The sequence below is a fragment of the Astatotilapia calliptera genome, chromosome 20, assembly GCF_900246225.1.
Source record: "Astatotilapia calliptera chromosome 20, fAstCal1.2, whole genome shotgun sequence".
NCBI classification, from domain to species: Eukaryota; Metazoa; Chordata; class Actinopteri; order Cichliformes; family Cichlidae; genus Astatotilapia; species Astatotilapia calliptera.
This window is the reverse complement of record NC_039321.1, coordinates 29,534,732-29,561,176: the sequence shown is the minus strand read 5'-3', so window position 1 is coordinate 29,561,176 and position 26,445 is coordinate 29,534,732. Positions and strand designations below refer to the sequence as shown.

The 26,445-nt window shown below is 39.6% G+C and overlaps 4 protein-coding genes across 8 annotated transcripts; 2 read left to right on the top strand and 2 right to left on the bottom strand.

Annotated features, from left to right (window-relative positions):
- copz1 (COPI coat complex subunit zeta 1) lies at nt 1-4,746 on the bottom strand. Its single transcript, XM_026155062.1, has 9 exons — nt 4,559-4,746; nt 4,046-4,114; nt 3,340-3,421; nt 3,159-3,250; nt 1,725-1,780; nt 1,556-1,633; nt 1,417-1,468; nt 1,296-1,334; nt 1-652 (listed from the first exon to the last, which is right to left on the bottom strand). Exons 1-9 carry the CDS (start codon nt 4,574-4,576, stop codon nt 605-607), a joined length of 534 nt encoding a protein of 177 aa, XP_026010847.1. The 5' UTR covers nt 4,577-4,746; the 3' UTR covers nt 1-604.
- Nucleotides 4,747-9,868: 5,122 nt separating this feature from the next.
- nfe2 (nuclear factor, erythroid 2) lies at nt 9,869-14,939 on the top strand. Of its 4 annotated transcripts, none has more exons than XM_026153807.1 (4): nt 9,869-10,250; nt 11,791-11,869; nt 11,989-12,126; nt 13,558-14,939. In XM_026153807.1, the coding sequence occupies exons 2-4, from the start codon at nt 11,822-11,824 to the stop codon at nt 14,836-14,838; spliced, it is 1,467 nt and encodes a 488-aa protein (XP_026009592.1). In that variant the 5' UTR covers nt 9,869-10,250; nt 11,791-11,821; the 3' UTR covers nt 14,839-14,939. The 4 variants fall into 4 exon arrangements, with proteins under 4 accessions (XP_026009592.1, XP_026009593.1, XP_026009590.1 ...); XM_026153808.1 differs by lacking the exon at nt 9,869-10,250 and adding an exon at nt 11,496-11,674; XM_026153805.1 differs by lacking the exon at nt 9,869-10,250 and adding an exon at nt 11,496-11,701.
- A 104-nt stretch (nt 14,940-15,043) lies between these two features.
- hnrnpa1b (heterogeneous nuclear ribonucleoprotein A1b) lies at nt 15,044-19,241 on the bottom strand. 2 transcript variants are annotated; one of them, XR_003270795.1, is made up of 11 exons: nt 19,130-19,241; nt 18,488-18,604; nt 17,630-17,776; nt 17,341-17,551; nt 17,098-17,250; nt 16,970-17,023; nt 16,768-16,884; nt 16,547-16,684; nt 16,395-16,462; nt 15,197-15,263; nt 15,044-15,102 (listed from the first exon to the last, which is right to left on the bottom strand). XR_003270795.1 is itself a non-coding variant. In XM_026153811.1 (10 exons), exons 1-9 carry the CDS (start codon nt 19,142-19,144, stop codon nt 16,407-16,409), a joined length of 1,008 nt encoding a protein of 335 aa, XP_026009596.1. In that variant the 5' UTR covers nt 19,145-19,240; the 3' UTR covers nt 15,910-16,219; nt 16,395-16,406. The 2 variants fall into 2 exon arrangements, 1 of the variants encoding a protein (XP_026009596.1); XM_026153811.1 differs by lacking the exons at nt 15,044-15,102; nt 15,197-15,263 and adding an exon at nt 15,910-16,219 and having other exon boundaries at nt 19,130-19,240.
- A 469-nt stretch (nt 19,242-19,710) lies between these two features.
- cbx5 (chromobox homolog 5 (HP1 alpha homolog, Drosophila)) lies at nt 19,711-23,923 on the top strand. The gene is made up of 5 exons (XM_026153812.1): nt 19,711-19,962; nt 20,498-20,674; nt 21,027-21,252; nt 21,466-21,566; nt 22,154-23,923. Exons 2-5 carry the CDS (start codon nt 20,544-20,546, stop codon nt 22,293-22,295), a joined length of 600 nt encoding a protein of 199 aa, XP_026009597.1. The 5' UTR covers nt 19,711-19,962; nt 20,498-20,543; the 3' UTR covers nt 22,296-23,923.
- Nucleotides 23,924-26,445: the final 2,522 nt, after the last annotated feature.

The following is a 26,445-nucleotide window of genomic DNA, read 5'->3' as shown; positions in this document are numbered from 1 at the left end:
TAGTGTTTGGACACATCATGGCTTTTCCCATGCCAGTGTCAGATATTTATTAACTGTATCTGCTGATGGAAGATCCCATACAGAACTTAATGACTACAATAATACTTTAATCACAACACCCACGTAAATGAAAGGGACAGAAACTGACTGGATTGTTTTACAGTAATGTGGAGGAGGTGGAAGGATGCAGTCCTGAATGACACAACTGTTATTGTAAGGAGACACGTGGAATGTTGTCACAAGCTATGATGGTGTTTATTAACATCTTACATCTGTATACTGTTTTTATAAACAACCAGCTTCTTTGATGAAGACAAAAGAAAAGAAAAACCATAACAGAAATAAAAACAGGACAACCATTACTGGAATGTACAGCACATCTTATCCCCACATTGAGCATGTTAAACAATGCACGCCTGTGCAAGAAAAAAAACAGAAAATGAAACTTTGTCAAGTAGTCCTGGGAGTGTGACTGAACCAGCGGTCAGTACTGTCACAGCGTTAACTGAAGGAGTGGAAATCAGAGGAAAAGGAATATGTAGATCAGTGCTGTGAAATCTTGGCTGTATAGTGGCTCGATGGTATTCTGGTGCAGCCATGACTCTTATCGCAGAAGGGACCACTTGATCTGTTCTTTGGCAGACTGAAGTACCTGTGGAAAAAAACACAAGCTTGACCAAAGAGATCACATTGACTAACGTCCGACTTTACTGGCCCAGAAAAGAACGGCTACCCTTAGGAGAAACAGTACCAAATAAAAGTAAAAGAAAAACACAAGTGGCACGACCAAGGAAGATAAAGTAAGCACAATTAAAATAAAGTTGAAATCCTGAGAGAAAAAAATGATGAGCAAGTGATATGAATGAAGGAAAATATGCAAGAGCTCATTAATCATCTTAATCCACTGAAGGAAAGCCGAATCATAACCATAAAGCATGGGGACTGGGCACAGCTATTAATCATGGCCAAAGGAGGGGTGGTAGTAGCCAGTCTCAGGCCTCTTAAATGACAGCATTAATCAAGAAGAGCTCACACACACACACACACACACACACATGTAAGAGCTAAAAGACAGGAACCACCGCTGGCTACCTACCACCTCACCACTGAACAAATGAGTAGTCATGTACCCTGACGTGCATATGACACAATGCAAAATGCGAGCATGGATGAGAATGAGTGCAATGACCTTGCATTTGCAGGTTTTGAAGAAATTAGTTTTAACAGTCAATAAACTAATGGAGCCTTAAAACTTTATGGGAGAGAGAAGATCAGAGTTCGAATGTTTTTCTCACCTGGGTGACTGTCTGCTCTGTCAAAGGCACATCATCACCCTACAAGAACAATTACATTACTTTAGCAGCAGAAACAACCGATGTCAAAATTGGCTGAATGTTTCAGAGGAGAGCAACTTACTCTAAGAGCCACACGATGCACAACCTGCTGTGGGTCGCTCTCTAAGATCACCCTGCAGGAAATGCACAGGAGACAAAGTGATGTAAAACTCTAAAAGATGACTGACAAGAATCAGAATTATCAGGTTAGTTTTACTCACCCGCCATCTACAATTTCATCCACAGCCAAGAAGAGTCCCTCCATATTCTCCAACAAAGCTCTCCTCTCAACATTTTTTCTGCAGTTAAAAATATACACGTTAATTTTAGTGAAAAAAATGTGCCTTAAAAAAGTTTGTATGTTTGTAAATAACTGCTGCAAAAACATACCTCAACATCTGACTGAGCGAATCAAAAAGGCAATTTAGAACAGCCATAAGCATGAGCTGTTGAAAACAAAAGAACACATCAGAATCGGTGCACTATATAAGCAGTTCTTAAATTACAACAGTGTACAAATAAAAGCCACTTTTTATTGAGGCTAAAACACTTGATTCGTTACTAAAGGTTCAACAGTTTCTTTTATTTATATTGGTTTACTTAGGACATATTTGCTAGAGTCGCATATATCGTGTGAGAAAAAACAGGGACACAAAATACTACTAATACATTTGAAAAGCAGCTTATAGCCAAATCATGATAGCAAATTATACGCTTCTACAATTTGCTTTAAAATTCTATTCGGTAAGACAAATACAAAGTTACATATGAGGAAGGGGGGGGGGGGGGGGGGGGGTTATCCTGACACCAAGTTGGAGGGAGTGAAAAACTTAAAATTCAATAATTTACTATATAACAAAAGCTGAACTACAGAATGAAGATGGAAATTAAGGCTCAGCCTCACACGTGTGCTGTAGCCTTCAACTTTTCTACCCTGCGACGCGCACAAGTGAACGCAAATATCACGTCATCAGACGATCTTTACCCACCAGGTTACCCACTGAAGTCTGTGTCAGAGTTATTAAACTTTTATATTTTTCATTAGTTTTAATTTTTTATTTCATTTTTATTTTCAATTCAATTTAAATAGATTCAAATCTATTTAATGTAGTTCTTTTGGTTTGTAAATCTTCAGGTTTGTTTATCAGTTTAATAACAAAAAATAAATACAATTAAAAGATTAAATAATAATAATAATAATAATTCAGGGGTAAGATTTATTATTTTGGGTAAGATTTAAAGAGTACTATTGTATTGTAATATTATCAAGTTGTTAACTTATTAATATTACAATATTAATAAGTTAACAAATAAAATGTGACTACCCTTAAGAGTAAAGCTGACTTTTTTAAGTTTAATTTAGTTAGCTTTGTAAGCAAACATAATTTTTTCAGTTAGTTTCTGTGTTTTTCAAAAGCCCCCCTCCCTTTTTTTTTTTTTAAGTTAACTAAAACATTTTCTCCATGCGTAGTTTTAGAAATGTTTCAATAATGAGGAACCAAATGACTCTGTTTATTTCCAGTTGTCTGCCACGTGTGAGAAAGGGCAGCATTTCCACTGGACTCACCTGGAATTTTATGGACTTTACTTGTGAAAACTTCTTATGTGGTTTAGTGCAATTATAAGGTTCCAAGTGCAAAACAATAATAGTCAAAACTTGCTCATGTACCGTGATTCACACCATTACTCAGGCTATCACAGACTGGATGATGAGGCAGGATCCATATTCGGCATGTGCTGTCACTTTCCTCAGCACAACATAAGCAAGTTTCAACTCCTACTTAAAAAGGATTCATTACAAAACTTTATGGTCATTAAACTTACCTCATTTTCATGTGAACTTCCAATCACGTAAAAGAAAAGGTCTATATTGCTCTTGTAGACGACAGTGAGGCCTTCAAGTAGTGCTATCTCACCTAAAGAGGCATAAAAAAAACAACCATGCTCGATATTAGGTATGCATTGAGGCAAAGTAACTGTTTTTAACAGTGTAAAGACGACTTACTGTCTGTTCTGTGCGTTTTGTTGAATATGTTCTTCTCAAATGCCTTCTGCTCCTTCACTGTCGGGTACGTGTCATCATAATACTGCAGAAATTAGAAATTAAGTCACATTTAGATATTAGTCTAAAAATTACATCCTTTTCACTAGTTTTCATTTTTATTATTAGATGATGACATTTTCTTGCAAACAATCAACCCAAAATGAGAAAACGAGACAATAGTGAGTCATACATGTTTTAAAGGTTTACACTTTTCTAAAGTAACTGGGAGCTGTTTAGCACATAATTTTTAATCAGGAAAAAAATACAGCATTTGTTATGGACTGAATTTTGTGTTTAATGTAGCTATGTGAGAATTTACAGAATCAGGCAGTGTTTTTGTTTTTTTGGTGGGGGTTTTTTTAGGTGGCAATTAAAAATTAACTTCAGAGCAAGAGTGTTTCCATGATTTTTCTTTGAGTTCCTGTGGGCCCCTCCGCACAAACTCAGAATATTTAATCAGAATTAAAATTAGTGCAGTCTCAAAATAACTTGACACCATTCACAAGAGTTTGACAGATTATAGGCCAATAATTAATTTACATGCGTTTAAATATCAGCAGTGATTTTTGTCCAGTATTCACTGTTTCGCAGAAGATCACTATTTGGCATTTCACCGGCGTTAATAATAATGAAGTATCATGATGGCACAGATGTCTGAAATTCATACCTTGGCGTAAAGCCGGTCTCCATCGTTGTCCAGAATGAGAACAGCTTTGACCGTGTATAAGGACGGTTCCTGTGAAGACAGCACACGTTAGGCATTGTTTATCCTACCCAGGAACGAATTCGCCTTAATTCTTTAAAAATGTGGCAACTCGTATGTTAAATAATAAACATGAACTATCAAAACTATGCAAGTAAATTGAATAAATTGGGTGTCGACTGGCGTCACAAAATCAGTCTAAATGTTATTTAAAAGACTTCTAAATCACCAAATCGTGAAGGAGACATGACAGTTCCACATCATCAACAAACGCATATACGAGCTAACTTTAAAGATGCTAGCTCCTTAGCTAAAACGGCCAACCCGTTTACTGTAGTTAGCACTGGGATTATTCGCCTGACTCTACAAAACAAAACCGCGAGAAACATTTTGCTAGTAAATACTTATGTAAAGTACTAATGAGATAACGCTGGTGGCTTTTACATCGTCAGAAATGAATAAATGGGCTAACATTACCAGTATGGGAGAATCCATCTTCTTTCCTGTTAGCAAACCAGCTACCGGGCTAGCAGCATTAGGCTACGTAATACGTACAGTAAATGAGTCTCTTTCCTATTGGCTGACGCGGTGCCGTATGTTGTGCGTGCAGGGCAAAGATCAGTTCACTGCAGAGCAAACAGCCTCAAAAGCGATGTGGTTAATAAAGAAGTACTTTCAGACTCGCCTGTAGTTATAACACATTTGCCCTTTAAGTCGGAAAAGTCTGAACCGTTTAATGGCCCAAACGTAAAGCTAAACAATATATTAACTAACTTTATTACTGTAATTTCGGACTGTCTCCTGTTACTGTGTAAAACTTCAAACTATGAAGATTACTAACTACAATAGAACTTAAAAATTCATTTGTGGTTGAAACCGTAAATCCAAACATGTAAATGCCTTTAGTAGCTCGTATGAGCTTCTTAAAAAACACGTGTAAGTCAGGATGTTTATTTTAGAGTTCACATCCCTGCAGAGCTTACTGTAATTAAACCTAATGACTAAAGGTGGTTGCTGTTTTTGTAGGACTTAGTGGTAAATCTCTCGTTTTACAAGCCATTTTAGCTTGCTCGTACTCATCAACATCTTTTTTCAGTATCCTCCTACATTTAACCAACTCCAATTATCTTAGTTCCCACTTCTGGGAAGCATTTGGAAACACAGGCTGATGGGGATTTCCCTCTATCTAACTCCATAAATTACATCATTGTTTGGCCTTACTGTAGGATATTTTTGGGCTTCAAATATCACTGAAAAGCAAATAATGTCCAGCCATTATTTAACTGCAGAACGTGTATTGTGAGGAGATACCAACTATTCTTATGCGTGCTCACAAGAGGACTGTGGGAAACTATGAAATGTTGCAACACTGCAGTATGCTTGCACAAATTTAGCCACTACGATTTCAAAATTGCCTTGACCAGAGAGGAAACTGTATACTGCCTTGAACTAGCTCATACTAAAAGGTTAAATATCGCCTGATATTGTCATGCCATCTCATCCGCAAAGTTAAACTTATTTTTATTCTTTTGTGTTTGAAAAGCATCACAGTGGTGACGATGACTGGCAAAGCTGACTGATGTCTGAAAGTTGAATGATGAATCAACACATACAATGAATAAACAGAAACAAAATACCTACTGTATATAATGACTGTAAGTTTTCTGGATGGCATATGGTACTGATTCAGTTTACCTAAAAAAGAACTGGATAGATTATTACAAAAAGTAAGTGGTATTAAACATATACACCACTACTCTGTCATGAAAACATCCTAAATAATAAAGTCTGCACCGGAAAAGCATGATGTGAGGAAACTGATCGCTAATAATCTCTCTTCAGGAGCTTTTTTCGAGTTTCATCAAGTATTTACCTTATTTTTTAAAATTATCAGCAGTGTTTTTTTACGTAAAAGATTAAAACTAGAAAATAATAACATTGCATTATATAAAAGTGAAGTATTTTAATAGTATGGGCTGTTTCCCTCTCGCCACAACATGCCAGCAACCACAGCAGTTAGCAGTTCCCTTCCTATGAATCAAGTGCTCCTTTTATCGGTGTAAAACAGAGCTTCCGCCAACCAACATCCTCCTTTCCCTGCCCCCCCCCCCCCCCCCCCCCCCAATATGTGTTCATTATCAACCAGACTTGACTTTCATTCTGAAGAGCACATTGAGAATACACAACCTGTTTCCAGAGGAATGTGATGCACTGCCTAAATAAAAAGAAAATTGCAACCAATTTAAACATCATAATGAGTCGAATATTAGAAGTTAAAAATGAAAAATGCTCTTATGCTTATTTTTTAAAAACAGATGGAATATCTCACAACTCACACAGATTGGTAATAAGTAAGCAACATAGAAGATGCTCCCAGAGAGTCTGAGTGTTTAAGATGAAAACTGGAGATGGATTCCACACTCTGTGGAGGCTCAGTAGGCATTTGCTTCAACAGTTTGAGAATTTCTTTTGTTTAAGAATTTGTATATCTCATCTTCTACCATGGTAGAGATCATATAAAAGAATCAGAAAACTCAGAGAAAGGCCAATATTAAAAATGACATTCTGCAGTGGATATCACTGGATGTGCTTGGAGAGACTTTTGAAAAAACATTTCCAGTAAAGTCAGCTTGTTGTGCATCCAAAAAATGGAAGTTAACATACTACCATTCAAAAAAATAAATAAATTTTAAAAAAAATCCAGAAACAGCAATGTGCACCATTTTCTTTCTGCTTGTTATCAGCACACAGTTCAAATAGATATATGCAGGTTTTGGAGAAACATATACGGCCAGTGCAGCTCCGTTTTTCAGGTACATCTTGTTTATTTCAGCAAGACAATGCCAAATCACATTCAGCAACTATTACAAAAGCATGGCGCCATAGTAAAAGAGTACAGTTGCTAAACTGGCCTGCTTGTCCATACATGGCACATAAAATACTTACTGTATTATTAAACAAAGAATAACACAAAGGAGGCTCCAAGCAATTGAGCAAATGGAATCATATATGAAGTAAGAATAGAAAAGCAATTCATCCCCTCCGTTCCCAAGAGCTTGAAGAATCTCTTGAAGAGACCCGGTGATGCAACACCCCGTCGAGATATTTTTGGAAAAGCGTTGCTTTGTATTCTTCAGCAGTAACATTTCTCGGGTTTAGTACTTGAAACTATGTCGTTTTTGTAACGTTTTCAGTCAAATATAGATGTGTACAAAAACTGCAACTCATTGCATTCGCTGTTAGTTCACACTGTACAGGGCATGTCAACTTTTTTTTTTGAGAAACACGCTTGCACAAAAATAAAAGAGGCTCTCAATAAATAATCAGGCAACGCAATACTGCTGTTGCAAAACATTATCTTTATCTGAACATCTTGAGATAAGCACAGGCACTATTGAGACATTCAGAAGAATGATGCTGCATGTTCAGGTTCCTCATTTTCTCGTTCTTATGTCTGGTAATGTGTGACCATCGTGACAAACAGAGCTACTGATGCTGTGTGAACGACAGACCATTGCGCTTCCAGTTAATTTCCAAAACGATTATTAATCTTTCAACTTTCATGCACATTTTTTCATTCTGTCTGCCACATCGGTATCAGCGATACCTGTGTAACAACATCCTATAACATGGGTTGCATTTTCAGTCAGATACCGATCTGCATATTCCCACTAACGGCTGCACACATTACCTGATACATGTCACCCCTTTTGTAATTTTTAGCTTTTTAGTTTTTTCTCAATCAATATAAAAAAAGAAAAAACTTAAACTGCCCTCTCTATTTTTTTCCCTTCCCAGAAACTGCCTCCAAAAATATTCCCCTTTTGATACCACAACCCATTGCACACATCCATTTTTTTATTTTTTTTATTTTTGGTCATGAGGCGGTTTTTCCCACTCATGTTTGCTAAAGCTTTCTGAATACTACAAAAAAACCAGAGATACCACAAATCCTTAATTTTTAATGAACATTTTAACGACCACGTAAAGAACAGCAGACAAATCATTTCAGATTAGCGTCAATACAAAACGTAACACACATGAAGCAAATCTAAGCCTGAGCGACTCAACTGTGGGCAGTTCCCAGCCAGCACCTCTGGCCTGTTTTTTAAGCACAGTTGTTTGGAGAACTGAGCTACACAATAAGTAAACTCTGACAGCCATGAAAGGTTCAGGCAAGCTGGAAAGCAGAGATGTCAAAGACTAATTGAAGCAAACAAACACAAACAGGGAATGTGGGCGTTGACCTGGGAACTGTGTCCAGATTCAAAACCACTGTGGTTGCAGTAATAACAGGGTGCTCTTTGGCATGCTGTGGCAGTGGTTGAGTCAGGGGCTGGGTGCTAGGAACTTGGGTTGGGAAGTCCCTTCTTTGATTCCTGGTAGACATTCACCTTTCTTGACTTAGTCAGCCACCTAGTTTTTCCATCTTAGAACAATGAGAAAACACTGTGATTTATGTCTCAGTGGGATGTGATATTATATTGGGCCATACAAAACCATCCATGTTCCCAAAGCTTGTGAATGTACAGCTGAATAAAATTTGTAACTGTAGCCCATCAGTGTATATTTAATGTTACATTAATTAACTCAAATGTAGTTATCATCACATTTACAACTTTTCTCTGGATGTTTGTGCAGATGTGTAAAATTTTCATTTTCATTTAAAATGTTTTGTACGATGATAGATAGACGTGCGTGTGCATGCGTGTGTGTGTGTGTGTGTGTGTGTGTGTGTGTGTGTGTGTGTGCATGCGTGTCTGTGTGTGTTTTCCCGCTTTCTGTTTAACAAGTTAATTTCAGCTACTACAGTTCGAGGAAAGAAATGACTGTGACATCGGTTTTCAGATTCACATTTCTGAGAAATTCTGCGAGCAGTTCTCCAAGCATGTGTTTACTTCTGCTTGCTTTAACAAATACTTGAATCCTATACAAAGTATTAACATATGCGTCTGACACAGAAGCTGAAATAACAGCTTCAAGTGATTTGGTGCCATCGATGAACGAGTGAATCTAACCATTGTGTTGTACACAATGTACGCGGCAAGGGGTCTGCAACAGAGGAAGAAAGATGCCAAATATTTAATATGGCCCAGATTGGTTCCAAAATCATCATTGTCACTGTGAGGCTGCCAGTGCTGTACACACACTACAACACAATAAATATGAATTACTCTACAACACGATAAATATGCATCTCTATCATCGGGAATTGTGTGAAAAGTTTTGCACAATGGGGCAGTTTCTCTATAACACACAGCCTTTGTGAATTCACTGTTCACAGTGCTGCAGATCAGGGCAATGAGGGGATTTTTTGTTAAGGATTGTAATGGTCACTTGCTATGTAAGACACGCTCCCCTCCATTCTCCCCCGGCTCCTCTCTCTCCCTTGGCGGTTGCTCTGCCAGATAGAGGAACAATGTAGTCTTTCTTACCTGTTGGAGGGTGTGCATTCCATCTCTGCTAAACTAAGTCTCAATCCTGCCTTCAAGCCCACCCCTGCTTTAACAGGGCCCTCACTGCAATGCCGGCTCTGACTCCAGGTGCTCCACATCACACTCCTCATACCTTTCCTTTGGGAGGATTTGAAAGGACATTGTTCTTGTACGGTTTGGCCGGGACAGAGATAATCATACGGCTAGTTTTTCTCTCACATTTAGTTGTTTAATCGGATCCTTTTATGTGTATTGTCATTACACAATTAGAATCAGAATTGCTTACATTGTTTAGATATATATTTGTAAACATCTACCTACTCCACTGTGGACTGACAGAATGATTGCCGTGTTATGTGCCAGACTGTTGGTTTGTGGTTTGTCATGTGGGCAAAAGGGAAATTTGGAGGTTGGGGTGCAAGTGTGCTATTAAGGATACAAGAGTGCAAAAAATTGTGGTGTGGGTGCTTTACAGGAAGATTGCGTTTGTCTGCACTGAGCCATCCCATTTATGCCGGTGGCTGTATGTGTAGCTGAACAGAAAGAGAGACTCACAGTTGAATAAGAGATAGAGCGGGAGGCCTCATGTGTTTTACTTCTTGTGATCTGTTAAAAGTGAGTAACACCGCGACAGCAGCACTCAGTACTTTTCTTGCCTGTAATTCCAGGATTCTTCTTCACATCTGATTTTTTTAAACTCATCACCAGCTGAAGTCGCAGAGAATGTTGCTCAGGTAAGTTCATTCATATCTTCCTTTTGTTGATTTTTTAGACTTTGCTTTTTTAAAGCTTTTTCAAAGCGACGTTTGGAGGCTGTAATTTTCCTACTTATATTTTTTGCGATTTATAAAAAGCCTAACATAAAAAAGTGCTATGAGTGTATTGCATTAATGGTAAAACTAACATTCATTGAAGCAATAAAGAATACATTTACAGTAAAATAAAGGTTTTTCTTTATTAGATTTTATGTTTTTGACATTTTAGATAATATTTTTGCTTTTCATTTAGTTCTTAATCTTGAATTTAAACTCCTTCTGTACATGAAGGAGCCTTAAGCAACTCACCACCAACAGAGGACTGGATAAAGCAGAATACGATACTTATAATTCCATGTTGCAGGACATTTACGCAATTGCAAACAGACTTACTCAGACTCTCCAAACATTTTTTTTTTTGCATGTTAAATGCATGTGGTTTGATTTTGAAGGTCAGAAACATTATATTAGATGTTTCATTCAAATAAAAAAAGGAAAATGAAGAAAAGTCCAGCAGATGAAGAAAACTATGAGATTATATCACATTTGGACTATCTAAGTAAAATTATTTAATGCAGGGAATTGCAGATCCTTTGAAGGCTATATCTAAAAGAAATAAACTGTGATCTGCGGAACCTCAGACACAGCCTAACTTTTTTCATTTTAAATTATTTAATTTTAATTAGTAGTATAATTTCCTGACCACTTTCTATAAGGATGTGAGGATGACAAATGGATCTCATGTCATTCTTTAATTGATGAAAAAACTGCTGCTTGGTCAAAAATACTTATTTTTATTCATAAAAATGACCTTTCAACCGCATGGATGAAATAAGATGATTATCATAATTTTCGCCCACAAAAAAAGCCTTAAGTCATCAACCACAATGTCAAGGAATATTCCCACTATAATTTCAGTATTTGTGTTTTAAACAGGGTCAGCACAGATACAGATTGTTATATAAAAAGTCTCAGTCAACAGATAGAGACTATAGTAGTCTAACAGAAGTGATGTCCCATTCAGAACCCTAACTGGGTTTTGAATGACTGAGCAAACAGCTATGAAACATAAAAAATGACCACAATGCTGTCTATCCTAATTAAAAGAGTTGAGAGAACCATTACTGGAAGCATGTTAGCCCTGCACCAACATTTCCAAAGCTGCCACCAGGCCCCCGTTACTCTTATAGAGCACGCTGTTTTCCCGCAGATTGTCTTATCAGCAGTAGGCATAGCTGCACCCTGAGACAGCTGATGGGAGGAGTCATCTCAACTGAACTGAACCTTTTATGTAGCCCAACAGAACCTTTACAACACCCCAACAGTCGTCTGTTTAGCACATATGTGTAATGTGCTAAAGACTCATCAGGAATTTGTGTTTGAAGGAGTGGTGTGACTAAATGGTTCGCCTGTACACACGAGTCAATGGAGTAAATGCGTTGTTTGTAATTTTTTCTGAATTTCCTTCTTTTTCAGTGTAATATTTCTTTCATGACATGCTCTTGTCTTTCTCTGCCAGGTTGAATTTTTGCAACAAAAGCGTCTCCTGAATGTGTTCCACAGCCAACTATGTTCTCCCTCTGAGGAGACCCTGTGAGGTAGGTCTGTCTACAAGGCATGAAAACACAAACCTCAACATGTAAAATAGATAGGTCCATATAAATATAATTTTTTTTAAATCCACAAAACAAATCAGAAATTCTTATTTTTCTAAAAGGTAGCAGCCACATCAGGCAAGTTGTGTGGGGGAGTGCCCATGCCAACTAATTTCCCTGGAGTGAGATCTCATGGAGCTTCTCAAGACACAGAGATGGATGTGGCTTGGCAGGAGCTGATGGCCATCACAGAGCTGCAGGTAACTATAGCACCAAATACACTGGGAGCACTGCAAAAAACAATGCTAAATTTTACTTTACCCATTGCGGATGTAGATTTCATCATCACAACTCTTTATGTTACATTATCATAGAGTTTCGGGTTTAATTTTAATAAATCAGTCACTGAATAAATAAATAAATGAGAACATGATATAACAGAAACTCTCACATTATTTTGCTTTGATTATCTTCTCTTATTAATTGGTTGTTTAAAGTGAAAAGAACCTGATGAGATATCTGAACTCAAGAAAAGACCAAAATAGCTGAACAGTCAGGTTCACTTATTTGTTAAGCTGTAGCTGATACAAGCTCAAGCTGTAACCTTTAACAGTATGGGCTATTAAGTGTCTACAAGCAGATAGCTACAAAGATGTCAGAGGAAGTCAAGCCCACAGCTGTGTTTAGGGATTTACAGTAGCTGTGAAAGGTAGAGCAATAAAAAAGAAAGTGAAAACTTTCCGCTAGAACGCCTCTTCTATTGAGTACAAAATTCCCGTATGACTCTGAAGAGGGTGCAAGCTTAGCTGTTGCAGGAGTGGTGGTGCAGCATTACACTTACAGTGTTTAAAAAAGGGCCTTGGCAGAGTCATCAGGAAGGAAGCATTACCTGCAACCTCATCACAATGTCTCAACTCAGTGTCTATAATGTACAGAGCAACATCTGGAAAAGCCAGAGTTGTTCTTAAAACAAGTGCTGTGGAAAGATGAATTCAAATTGAGCTCGTTGGCCACAGTCGCCAAAGGTATATTTGGAGAAAGTGCTGCTTCAATGAAAAAAATCCTCTGCCAGCTGTTTAGCTCTGAGGAAGGAAAATATATTTTGTTGAGGCTGTGTTGTAGTCAGTGGCATAGCAAGCAATATAAGGATCCCACTGCAACTCCGTGGGTTAAGAAAATAAATAATAACCCTCTCACTACAGGAACAAGTGTGCATCTTTTCTCATTGTAACACACGGACGTTATTCTCTGTGTCTAGTTGAAAGTAGGACTAATGTGATTCATAGATGACAGAATATCTTTGTTTGAACAAATTTCATGTGACACTTGTTGAAAAACTAATATACATCCAGGTGAGATGGGCAACAATGGTCTATTTGAGTGATGGCAGGATAGGAGGATTGTGAAAGGGGGCATGCTGTGTATTGCTAGTGGCCGCCTGTACTGCACAATAGCCGTTCTGTTTCCAGGTGGAACCTGATCACATCTTTAAGAGCCCTTCATATTCTATGGGTGGTAGGTTGAAGTGGGGGCAAACTTTCTTGTATAGCAAACCAGATAAACTTTAAAAAAAACAGACAATGATTGTCTCATGGGGTCTTATTTAAATTTAATTGGTTTTAGTCATTTCACTGTTGTGAGTGTGACATATCTTTGAACCTGTCAGTCATGAGTGGGTGTTTGTCTTACAGGAGTTCGAAGTCCCTACTGAAAACTCCTATGAGACAACACAGTACCAAACCATGGAGCCCATGGCTTCTGTGGGAGAGTATGGGATGGCTCAGCCCCACTCGGAGCCCCCTGCTGCTTGTGAGCTGAGAACCGCTGAGGCTTACAATGGATTTTATTCCGAAGAGGTGCCTACCTGTCATCGTCTAGGCACCTCCACAGAAACAATGTATGGAAACTCTGAACCTCAGCTCAATCAGAGAATACTCCCGATCTCCTCTCACCCACAGCAATCTTTTGTGCCCCTTAGGGAGCAAACAAATATGTCAGGTGTCAATCAAGGGCACAGGAGAACCAATGCGTGTCTCACTCAGGGACTACGTGGGCACATGCAGTGGACTGTACATGGACAAAATGCACACACTCGCTCCGGTGATGACCTGGAGTCCGACTCTGGTCTGTCACTGGGTTCCAGTCCACCTTTGGCCTCTCCAGATAATCCTGTTGGTGGCGCACCAGGTTACCAAAGCGTAGACATAGGAATGGCATATAGTGATGGCGAACCAGACAGCATGACTGAGCACACAAGAAGATCCCACCTCCATTACTCAGCGGATTACCAGAATCATACTCACTCATATTTACACTCAGGTGCACATCCATCTTATTTTTCAGCCCAACCCATTTTATCTCAGCCACAGCCGAGTACTCCAACTCCTCGATCAATGAAACACCAGGGTTCAGCTGCAGCCTTGAGTGACCTATACAATGATTCTGCAATGTCCAGCAGAGGAAGCTCACACCTTAACATGTACATAAAACCCCAAGGAAGCATCTCTACCCCTCCCCTGAGCAGAGATGAGCGGCGGGCCTTAGCTTTGAAGATCCCCTTCCCCATGGATAAGATTATCAATCTACCTGTCGATGACTTCAATGAGCTCCTGACACAGTATACTCTGACAGATGCTCAACTAGCACTGGTCAGGGACATTAGACGAAGGGGGAAGAACAAGGTCGCAGCTCAGAACTGCAGGAAGAGGAAGCTTGAAAGCATAATTCACCTTGAAAGAGAACTGAATCAGCTCCAGGCCCAAAGGGAACACCTGGCACAAGAAAGGCTCGAGTTCCAGCGCAGCTTGGCATTCGTTAAATGTCGTCTTACAGATCTTTACACCCAAGTATTTTCTCATTTGCGAGATGAAGATGGACAACCATACTCGATAGATGAATATTCTTTACAGCAGACACCAGATGGTAAAATTTATCTGGTACCTCACACAATGCAGAAGAGAGAGCCATGCTGAAGAATTGGGTAGTTTCCTTACTCTGGAGAACATTCGACCCGATTGTGCCGACTTTGACCGAGTCACACAGGAAGTTGTCATAAGAATGACGTTAAGCTTCACATAAATGTATTAATGGACACTGTTCATGTTCTTTTAATGAATGAAACCAGAGATTTGTTTTTATACAAACACTTTATTAAAAAAAAAGGTTAAAAAAAAAATAAAATCTGCACAGCAGCCTTCTTAAAATATTTTGAGCACCAGCATGAATTTTCAGCCAACCTGTGGGGAGAAGAGAAAACTACATTAATTCAAATGTATTATTAAAAAAAAATAAAAAAAAAATAGATGTGTCTAGAAGTAGTAATGTTAGTACCTGGCAAAAACCATTGTCACAGAAATGAGGCCAGGTTTTGGGGTCCATGTCTCGTTACCTTACCTACCTACAAAATAGAAATACTTTAAGTAAAATAATACCCCAAAAATACAAAATATTTGCTCATTTCATAGCATGCAATATGTTTGGGCCTCAATGCACAATTGGAGGCCAAATTAAGTCAAATAGTAGAATGGTCATAAAACTTGATTAAATTATTACTGGGCTACATATCTCACTACCAGCTACATGACAAAATGCAAGATATACCATCAGTAGTTGAGAAGTCTGGTCTTACCTACAAACAGCACTTAAGCCTTTTGGTAGCTGCTGCCTGCTAGACTCAGGCCTCTGTTCTCACTCTCCCCTGCTTCAATGATCCTGGCGATGGTTTTGCTACTTCTCTCCCTCAGCTTGCTTCCATGGCTAGCCTCATAGACTTTGCATGTAAGCTAGCATTCTCCAGGTGATCTTTGCAGAAATCAGGGCAGAGCTTGTACCAAAGTGATGGGCTTTTTCTGATGATGGCATTTGCGCACCATTTCTTTGCCCGCCCTTTAACCAGTATTGCATATGCACTGACCTGAGCCAGCATGTAGGAGACACTGATATTGACTTTCCCCGGCCACCTTGTGATGTATATGGCTGAACCCATTTTCACCTAATAGTAAACCCTCCCTTTCCCAAAACCACTGAAAAGGCTAACGAGACTGTTAAAAAAACTGAAAGGTGTTTATTTCAGCTTGATTTGATGCAGTTACAAATAAAAACCAGACTTGAAGATCTACACAAAACCTCATTGGAATGCTTGCTTTCCATTAACACAATTGACGAAAAAAGAAAAACATAAGACAAAATGTTTAAATGAAGGCCCTCCATGATTTATCTACTGTACATCTCTTCTTGCAGCAGCTGTAACCTGCCACAACTCATAGGCTGAGCAGATTTAGGAGGTAAACCTGCAGTTGCCCTGTCACTTCGCTTGCTCTCCTCTCCTTGCTCTCCTCTCCTAAGTACTCAGTCCTGTTGAACAATACGGAACAACATTGTTAACTGTGCACTGACTTTGTGACCTGACATCCAGAGTGAATTTGTTTAAAGGTTATCTGCACTCAATGATTCCCTGCTCACCACAAGCTGTTGTTTTACATTAAAAAAAAAAACAAGAGACTCTTAAGGCATGCTCTCAAGCTCTTACCACTTTGTCATTTTAAAATCGTCCTGGACGTCCACCATAGCCGCTGTTGTTTGAGCCTCCGTATCCACCTGGAAGCAAAAAAAAAAAACAAAGTCAAAACAAGAGGTCAGCATACATAAAAGCATCTACTTGTGAAGTCTGGGAACTCATACCAAAGTTCCTGCCGCCGCCGCCACCACCACCAAAGTTGCCCTTCATGGGGCCAAAGTTAGAGGCCTGGGGGTCGTAGTGGCCCATGTTGTTGTAGTTATTTCCGCCACCGCCGCCTCCACCACCACCACCACAATTGCCTGTGATTACAGAGTTTGTAGGATTGGTCAACCTCAAGCAAGTTACAATTCTAGTAAAAGGCAGTGTAATGGCATTATCTTACCATAACCATTGCTGTCATAACCGTTTCCTCCATATCCACCACCCTGGTTGTAGCCCTGATTGTAACCACGGTTACCTCCATTATAGCCACCAGGACCACCAGGTCCACCTCCATAGCCTAAAAATATAAGACAGCCTTAAAATACACTGTGGAATTTAAGAAATGCAAAGAAAATAGGAAGACACGACAAAACCATGCTCACCACCATCACCCCCGTTGCAATTGTAAGGACCATCTCCATATCGCCCCCTGCCACCTAAATAAGATAATCATATGGTTTGCTATCGCACAGTATAACAATCACTCCACTATCAACAAAATAAGCCGTACCTTGATTGAAGCCCCGGTCGTAATCATAGGGCCTGCCACCAGTGTTGCGACCTCCTCTCATTCCCATACCCATTCCTGCACTCTGCATTTCCTGCTTTGTGAGGGCCTTCCTCACCTCACAGTTGTGAGAGTTGATAGTGTGGTATTTCTGGACTGTGGAGAGAATTTTTTGTAAACAAGCTAGCCAACAATCAAAAGTCTGACAAAACAGTCTGGGGGAAAAAAGTCAACTTCTGCACTTACTGACAATCCGATCAACTGAATCGTGGTCGTCAAACGTAACAAAGGCAAAGCCCCTCTTCTTCCCAGTGTTGCGGTCAGTCATGATATCAATGACCTCTATTTTGCCAAACTGCTGGAAATAATCCCTCAGGTGTGACTCCTCTGTGTCTTCTTTGATGCCTCCAACAAAGATCTTTTTCACAGTTATGTGGGCTCCTGGTCGGTTTGAGTCCTGGAATCAAAGACATTTGTTATTGTTATGCGCCTTTTGAATGCAAGAACAATTGCACCTCATCCAGTTGTTACACACCTCCCTGGAAACAGCTCGTTTCGGTTCTACCACTCTTCCATCAACCTTATGGGGACGGGCTGACATGGCAGCATCAACTTCCTGCACTGATGAATATGTTACAAAGCCAAAACCCCTGGATCTCTTGCTGTTGGGGTCCCTCATGACCTGAAAGACAAATGCTTTTGGATTAGCCAGTAACCAACGTGCTCTACATTATTGCAAAGATTTTAGATTATGGTGATCTGCTGTACATGAATGCTTCCGCCCAGTGTCTTCATAAGATTGACTCAGTTTATCATGCCTCCTTACGGTTTATTACAAACTGTAGGGCCTTGACCCATTGTTGTGATCTGTACGCTCGAGTGGGATGGCCTTCGTTGTCCTCCAGGAGGTTTGCTCACTGGTGCATCTTTATTTATAAGGCCCTGCTTGGACAAATGCCCACCTACATTTGCGATCTGCTCACACGGAGAAGTACTGTTTCTTACAGCCTGCGTTCAAGCGATCTTTTATTGCTCAATGTTCCATTTGCCAGAACTGAACTGGGAAAGAGGGCTTTTACTTATGCTGCCCCTTTCACATGGAACATGATGCAAAAAGACTGGAAGATAGCAGATCTTATTTCATTAAATGCTTTTAAGTCCAGATTGAGAGAGCCAGAGAAAAATGTTTTTAAAATGTAATTGTTATTTATAATATGTATGTAACTTTGTAATTTCAACGTGTTGTCGCCTCTTGGCCAGGACTCCCTTGCAAAAGAGGTTTTTAATCTCAATGGGACTTTTCCTGGTTAAATAAAGGTTAATAATAATAATAATAAAAAAAACCATGACCACTGAAACATCATGACTACATCTTTAATGAAACCCGACTTACCACGCAGTCTGTAAGAGTCCCCCATTGCTCAAAATGAGCACGCAGGCTTTCGTCTGTCGTCTCGAAGCTCAAGCCTCCGATGAACAGCTTGCGGAGCTGCTCTGGCTCACGTGGGACCTATACAATAGACAAAGCAATGCAATAACATCTGATTAGCTTCTCCAATGTCGGCTTTAATGTAATACAACCATAACTTTAATGTGATAGTAGTATTAATTAATGCTGTTCACAGTCTACATACATCCTTCCGTGCTCCCCTTATTTATATTCAGGGCGTGTGGAGGAGGGACACACCGCCGCCATTAACGTTAGCAAAGCCGCTGAAAGACCAGCGAATAGGGCAAATATTTTAAGTACTTATTTGTCAGAGTAAGCCGTGATTTAAATGAGTGTTGCATTTAAGCGTGATTTCCCATCGTAAATGTTGATTCAAAGTCCTAAATTTCCACTGCAGCTCACCCGCAGGAACAAAAGGCCACGAGGCCTGGCTGCTATAAAATGGCGGCGTTTCAATACAGCTACGACCCAAACCGGAGACTGTACTACGAATCAAAAGCATGCCGCAACTTCATATTTCCTACCTTCTCTAACATAAAACAACGCATGCAATAACAGAGCAGTAGTCCCGAGCCCAGTACTCACACTCTCTCTCGACATGTTGCAGATTTAGCCTTGAAGACGTGTTGTGTAACTTGCGAAGAGCCGAGATCTGCGTCAGACGAGCGTAGCCTGCTATTCAACAGTACAATAAATAGCAACGGTACCGCCCCTGTCGCACGGCAATTGGGCAGTTATTCCCGCTGCAGTTTGTCGTCCGCAGTGATTCAATTTTGATTGGGCCATATAGAATCAATCATTACCAACATCCAATCACCTGGTGTACAATGACGACAATGAAAAAATGGATTACGGTTGTCGTATGTGAAAAGGAAAATTTGAAGAAGGTATCGAGTCTGTCGTGTATAACGGCTTTAAGTCAGTAAGCATACAGTGGGCACAGCTCGCTAAGTTATGTTCCTGGAAAACACAAGGAAGATGGTCAGTTTTTTTAGATTAAACATCATACGAACCGTAAATGATTCCTTTTTTGATTTGTGGGCGGAAGCACGGCAGCCTTGTACAGCAATAGCCCTACCTCCCACATTAACATACACACCTTCTTATCAAAGAAAAATATTTTCCATACAGAGTGCACATGTATTAAGATAAAAAAAAAATCCAAATTGTTACAGAATAAACTTAAAAACACGATAGAAGCACATTCAACCACTTTATATGAAGATCATCAGCTGACTGAGGGGCGGGTCAGTTATTGTGCGCTTTAACGCGCGCTTTTTTGCGCACAGCACCTTTGTGTGTATGTATGTGTGTGTGTGCTGTGCTAGCTGCTAAAGTAGCTGAAAGGTTGGCCTCGCCGCTCCTCCACAAAGACAGGGTTTGACGGGTACAGATCGACGGTTGGGACCTCCAGAAGAGTAAGACACTATTTTTTGCAGTTTCATGCCGCTGTAGATATGGGCGCATGGTTTGATAGCATAGTAGTTTAGCTCGATTTAGCGGTTGCTTGCAGGCTACCTGCTGTAGCAAGTTTTCATTTGCTTTGCTGCTAGCGCCATTCAGCTAGTAGCCGTCGTCCTTGCTATTTGTACGTTTTTGTAGTAACAGTGACCGACTTTTCACCGATTTAGCGAGTAGATTGCGATCTGGATATTTAGCTGCACTGTTTAGTTGGTCTTTTTAACGTTGCATGTTGCAATTAAACAAACTATAACGATATTAAGCCTCTCGTTGAAATATGATAACAATCTTGCTAGCTGTGGCTAATTAGCTAATGTTAAAGTGTTACCGATCTGTAATTTGTAGCTGCTTTGCGATTGGAGTGATGTGGCTGTGTAGCCATTATTCTTTTTAAAAATTGGTGCGGTTTTTTTTTTTATTAACTAGAGCTAGTGGGAGAGCGATCAAAACTCAAATATCTTTAACGCGAGCTTTTCCGTTCTTTCTAAACAGGGAAGTGTCACCTGCAACCGCGTTGTGTTAAGCACCAAACTTTACCATGGGCAAAAAGTCTCGCGGAGAAGAGTCTTCATCCTCTGATGAGGAAGAATATGTTGTGGAAAAAGTGCTGGACAGGAGGGTGGTGAAAGGAAGGGTTGAGTTCTTCCTAAAGTGGAAGGGATACTCGGAGTAAGTAATTAAATAAATGTACTAACAACGGTCATAGCTCCCATAGTCAAAAATCTTTTGAATCTCTATTAAAATTAAATGTTGTAAACAGTTGGTCACATTTTGGAGTAGGTAGGTTATTGGAGATTGCTATTCTAACACTCGGGTCCAAGATGCACCCAGTGCACAACAGAGCAGCTCTCTTAGACACAGATGCTGTCATCTAAAGCACAGTAATGACCATGAAAGGAACATTAGATTATAGTGTTTTAAACATTGCAAGATATCAAATTTTTTAGCATATCTTGCAGTTTCCAATCCAAACTGGTGCATTAAGGCTGCACTGATTTTTCTGTTCTGTGCTCTTTCTCAGCAAGCACAACACATGGGAACCAGAGAAAAATTTGGATTGCCCTGAGCTTATTTCAGAATTCATGAAGACCTACAAGAAAAGCAGTGGCGGGACCTCCACACCCAGCAGTGGGGCCAGCAAATCAAACACGGCCGCCTCTGGACGCTCCAAAGATTCTAGCAGCTCAAAGAAGAGGAGCTCGGATGATGACGAGGAAGGTGGAAGTAAGCCCAAGAAGAAAAAAGAGGTAAGAACTATTTTTGGCTGCAGAAGCAGGATGTCTAGAACTTGAAATGTGCTGCATTTGGCTTCCTTTTTCACTTGACATTAAGTTAGCACAACACATTTATCTAAGGTGTGTGGAAACTGAGACTGTTTACATTTAAAGACAGCTGGTGTAAATTCAAGAGTTTAATACAAAATCCAGATTTCTAAAGTAATTTTGTTCGGGGTCTTTCAGGATGACATTCTAGTCGCACGCGGCTTTGAGAGAGGACTTGAGCCGGAGAAGATCATTGGAGCAACAGACTCGTGTGGAGACCTCATGTTTCTTATGAAGTGGTAGGTTCTGAAAGTCTTGATTTAATTTTGCCTTTAGTTTTTGTGTGAAATCGATCAATAAATGCACCTAGTGTTAGAAATCTTCTTATATGCACAACCATTCAGATGCAGGCAGTTCTTCTGCTGTATGCAGGCTGTACTGACATAATTCTTCTTACACTCTGATATTTCTATTTGTAAATTGCCTTTAGCAGCATTTATAGCTTAGCTGGCCTATGGTATGTAATTGCATATTATCTTGAGGGATAAGGGTAGTACACTGTTGTTCATCCTTGGTCAAGCCCCGTTTAAGGGTTAATGTCAGATAATAGTTGTAGTAGTTTAATAGTAGTTTAATTTATCACAGAAAGCTGTACAGTTCAAATTTCTTTTTCTTTTAATTTCTTGTAAGTTATTTTAAAAATCACTTGCAGCAGATGGAATTTAAATGCACTCCATGTAATTAATGTAATGTGTGAAATCTTATGCTACATTTTAACTAGTTGGACAAAATTTGCATGTTGCAAGTGTTTTGAAAACGGAGATATTATATCTTGGTTGTGCAAAGACACAAACCCAAGCGGTAATTTTAAACTTTCTCTTTCCAGGAAAGACTCTGATGAGGCTGATCTCGTGCTCGCAAAGGAGGCCAATCATAAGTGCCCACAGATTGTCATAGCCTTCTATGAGGAACGTCTCACCTGGCATGAAGACAGTGACAAGAAGGAGAAGGATGCAGTCAGTGCGTGAGTGTATCGCCTCAGGAGGAAACGGGACCTCTTCACTGCAGGGACAACCTTGAGTCGGACATTTTTCACATCCTAAACTCCCAACCTTCAATTTTTACCATGTCCAGCAATGACACACACAAATTTTGGACACTGTGTTATCTCCATCCAAGCCTCATTGGAGCACACGGGCCCAGACTACTAAAAAGGATCCATCATTCAGGAGGAGAAGCTGTAGTTGACATGGGTGATATGCTACTGGGGAGAGTTTATACTATTCTGTCTTTGTATTCTTTACTTTCTTCAAAAAAAAAAAAAAAAAAAAAAATTTTAACACATTGTTTTAGTGCTTACAGGATACGATTATGTTAGTGTTGAAAATCAGAGTTGGTAAAGGCTGTGTTAACCCAGAGTGTGTTCCATTGTGGGTTCACAACTTTTAATTTGCTATAAACGGTGTACCTCTTCTTTTTAAGAACCCAGCTGACACCACAAAGATGGAAACATTTTTTATTTTTTAAAGCCAGGAAGCCGCCGCCGCACTTTCCTGACTGCATAATCGCTTCCTTTTAAAAGGAAAAACTTCGATATCATAGGTTTCTCATTTGTCTTGCTGTAAAGCCTGCCAGGATGGATTTACTCAGTTTTTTCATAATGTAATTCATAATGTAGTGGTGGGTTGTTTTTTGTCTTGTGTGTGTGGGTGTTTTTTTTTTTTTTTTTTTTAAATAACAAAGTTTTATTTTCACGTTCAAATATACCGGTCTATACAAATATACATTACCACATCAACAGCTAACCCAAAGGACAGTAAAACCAATTATGCACATTTTTTTTTTTCCCCTTTTAAATAAGCGTTTTTGTTTTGTTTGTTTGTTTTGGGGTTTTTGTGTGTTCAAGTCTGACAATCTTCTATGTATCCAAGTGAAATGAAGCCAGGGTTGTGCCTGTCATTAGGGTCTGCCACCTTGTGGCCAAAAGATGTAAACCTTGAATGTGTGACCAATCCCTATGACAACCCTGTGGTTTTAATAGTTGTTGTTAGTCATCTTTTGATTTTTATGTTAAATGGTTATTGACATTGCCATAATTTCAAACATTAAAGCAAGCTTTGAACTGAATTGGTCACATCCTGGGTTCTCTTGTGTTGACTCTATTTGTTCTTAGCTTAAGATTTCTTTTATTTTACTTACATTTTTTTTCTCTTTCTTTTCTGGGACCTGAAAAGCACCTCCAAGCTTTTATACACTAGATGTATGTCAGCTTTGCAGTTTGATCTGTTGTGCTCCAGCGTGGACTCTTGGGACCAAATGTTTCGTGTCTACCCAATAAAATCTGTTTTATTTTTGATTTAAATTTTTTTTTTATCAATGTTTTTAGCTTTAATTGGCATTGTGAATGAAGGCTGTGCACCTCTCCCCTTTTCATATGTACCATACACAAATTATGTCCCTTGATATTAACTTAGATGATCCTTCTGGTGTCGATTCCTTTAATAACAAGTATTCGGTTCCTGAATTATTATTTTTTATTTTCTTTTATTTTTTTTGCCAGTGCAGAATTTTTAAAATGTAGACTATTTCTTGTGTGAATGAAATGTTGTGAGTATGTGTACAGTAGCACCCTTTAATAAACATTTTCAGTGTTAAAGTTGCTGTCGGTTTCATTTTAGACTGAATATTCCATTCACAAAGCATTTAAGTCAGAAAATAATACTAGAAATTTCTTGAATATAATTCGTAAGAACTGTTATGGAGGCAAACTGTAACTTAATATCTGGAAGTTTCCTACCTGAGGGAAAATCACCATCTTGGCCGGATAACATATGATGGGTATCATTACATGGGCTTGTTTCTTTTCAAAGTGAAACGACTTTTTATCCGTTAAAGGTTTAAAGCGCAATGGCTGCTCTTCCCCAGCAGATGGTGCTGTTAATCAATAGCAATCCAAAAGTAAAGGTATTTTTATGCAAGTCATTCACAGTTCAAACTCTTAAAGTTGCTCACATGAACAAGTCATAAATGGGTGTTTATGGATTTTTATGCAGCTTTTTGAGGTCCAGGGATTCACAGTGTGTTTACCATTTCTGCTGAAGCCATCCATATCTCCCCAACTCATAGAGCTGATTAAAACATCTGTTAAATTAAATTAAGATACTTTATCTATATCTAAAGTGGCTCACAACACATAAAACAAAAATCCAATACAATTAGTCATTTTTGTTTTGGTGCTCATATTAATGTTCAAGAAAGACAGATGAAGGAATAGCACACAATAAAGGTTAGATAGAAACTTCAGTTATTATGGCTCATTCATGGTTGGTGCCTTAAACCCTTAGGCCACTGAAGCAATCCACTTCAATTTCATGATGCAGCCATAAAAACAAATATGCATCGCTGCAATATGTGGGTTTTTTTTCTTCTACTTGAAACTCAAAGAAAAACACAAGCAGGGAGTTGAAGCTATGCTAAAACCAGACTCTAAGCATGTGAGAACAAATTATAATTCCCTTTATCTGGCAACCATAACAAATTATGAAATAACTAAGTGCATTACAATACGAGTTGTTAATTTTTATTAAAAAAAAAAAAAAAGGTATATAATATAAGGTAAGAATAATGTCGCTCCTATACGGACCAGCTGCAAGATTAGTCATAAACCGCAGTGAAGGTGTAGTCTTGTTCTTCTCGCACCACCATCTTTTTCTTTCTTGCTGCCCTTTATAGCAACTCTTTTTTACACACACACACACACACACACACACACACACACACACACACACACACACACACACACACACACACACACACACACACACACACACACACACTGTGCTGCTTGGCTACGTCTAAAGTGATGGAATTTTCCTTGCAAAAAGGCTTTTACACTCCAAATGGAATGCAAAGGTCACTAGTAAATATCCAGCCCCTGGGACCATTAAGCTGGGCAAAGAGAGGGAGCAGCAGGCTGTTTTATGGAGCCTGGAGCTGTCTGCTCACAAACCCAGGCCAGTATGGGTTTGGTTGGGAAAGACACTGTGCATTAACAAGAGGCTCTGGTGACTATGTGTGGCAAATGCTGTACAAAGTAAAGGCGGCGTAGAGGGTATTTGATCAGAAGGATGTAAGTGTAAAGCTCCATCAAAGCTTGAAATGCTTAAAAAGTGTTGGCTTTTCAGGACACAGATTTTTGACGCTGCAAAGAAGTACAACTTGACATTTGTAATATATAAAATTTATAAAACCCTTAACGCTGTTTTTTGCCATGGGAATCATATTCTGGTGTAAATGTATTTATTTATTCGCAGCAGCCTCTCTGCACTTCAAACATACTTCCCCCCGCTAGTAACTTCTAGTGCAAATGAGTTCCACAGGGTACTGTCCACAGCAGAGGTGGGCCGTCTTGCTGCACACTGCACAAAATGAGCGTCGGGGGAGCTACTGTGCAGCTGTGGTGAGGAAAGGGACTGCAGCAGTGGGGCCTCATCAGAGTTACAGCTTGCTCAGGGATGCCACAAACAAATAAACATGCGCTCGTGGAGATAACGTGAGCACAAAAAGAGGAAAGATTCACCTTCCTCTGTCAGTCTCAGCAAAACTACGAAAAATTGTGGGAAAAAAGACAAAGCGTCGTGAGTCACAAGTATCACACAGGCCGGTGTAATTTGATGTGGCCTTTACTTGTGCTGTGATCATGTAGACACAGCTGCGCCTCCTTGATCCAATCAGATAAAAATGTCTGCGGCGACGACTGCATCGGCGTCGTCTCGAAGCGCACTGATCTGTGTGAAGGTGATTGCGGCGTGATGCTCTAATTTGGGTGCCCATCACACTTAATGCGCAGTAAAGCACCACAGACAAAGCTTCTTCCTTCTAAATGCCCCCCCACCCATGTGCTGCTCCACAGCTCTCACCACCAACCTACTGCTGGCTGTGTTTCCCCTTCACCGCCACCACCACCCCTTCACATCCCCTCCCCAACACTCCTCCCTTCATCTCCTCTCCCCACCAGGGGGAAAGAGTTATAGCTGCCATAAAAGGCAGGTAATGCATTGTTAACTAATTCTGTCTGCTCAGAGCTGATATATCCTCTGCTCTAAATCTCTGTTCCTCCAATAAAATGCAAATGCTAATGCTTGCCCTCCATGAGCTGATATCATTTTTAACAGGCCA

Bases quoted from the DNA above. Each gene is read 5' to 3' on its own strand.
- copz1 (XM_026155062.1), bottom strand. The intron at 1,634-1,724 runs GTATGTTTTTGC...TTTTAACTGCAG, and splicing joins TCGCTCAGTCAGATGTTGAG to AAAAAATGTTGAGAGGAGAG. The intron at 653-1,295 runs GTGAGAAAAACA...TTTTTTCCACAG, and splicing joins CAGAGCAGACAGTCACCCAG to GTACTTCAGTCTGCCAAAGA.
- nfe2 (XM_026153807.1), top strand. From the start codon at position 11,822: ATGTGTTCCACAGCCAACTATGTTCTCCCTCTGAGGAGACCCTGTGAG. The intron at 11,870-11,988 runs GTAGGTCTGTCT...TTTTTCTAAAAG, and splicing joins CTCTGAGGAGACCCTGTGAG to GTAGCAGCCACATCAGGCAA. The intron at 12,127-13,557 runs GTAACTATAGCA...TTTGTCTTACAG, and splicing joins TGGCCATCACAGAGCTGCAG to GAGTTCGAAGTCCCTACTGA.
- hnrnpa1b (XM_026153811.1), bottom strand. The intron at 17,552-17,629 runs GTGTGTAACAAC...CTTTGATTCCAG, and splicing joins AACGAGCTGTTTCCAGGGAG to GACTCAAACCGACCAGGAGC. The intron at 16,885-16,969 runs GTGAGCATGGTT...TTATATTTTTAG, and splicing joins TTGCAACGGGGGTGATGGTG to GCTATGGAGGTGGACCTGGT.
- cbx5 (XM_026153812.1), top strand. From the start codon at position 20,544: ATGGGCAAAAAGTCTCGCGGAGAAGAGTCTTCATCCTCTGATGAGGAA. The intron at 21,253-21,465 runs GTAAGAACTATT...GGGGTCTTTCAG, and splicing joins AGCCCAAGAAGAAAAAAGAG to GATGACATTCTAGTCGCACG. The intron at 21,567-22,153 runs GTAGGTTCTGAA...TTCTCTTTCCAG, and splicing joins CTCATGTTTCTTATGAAGTG to GAAAGACTCTGATGAGGCTG.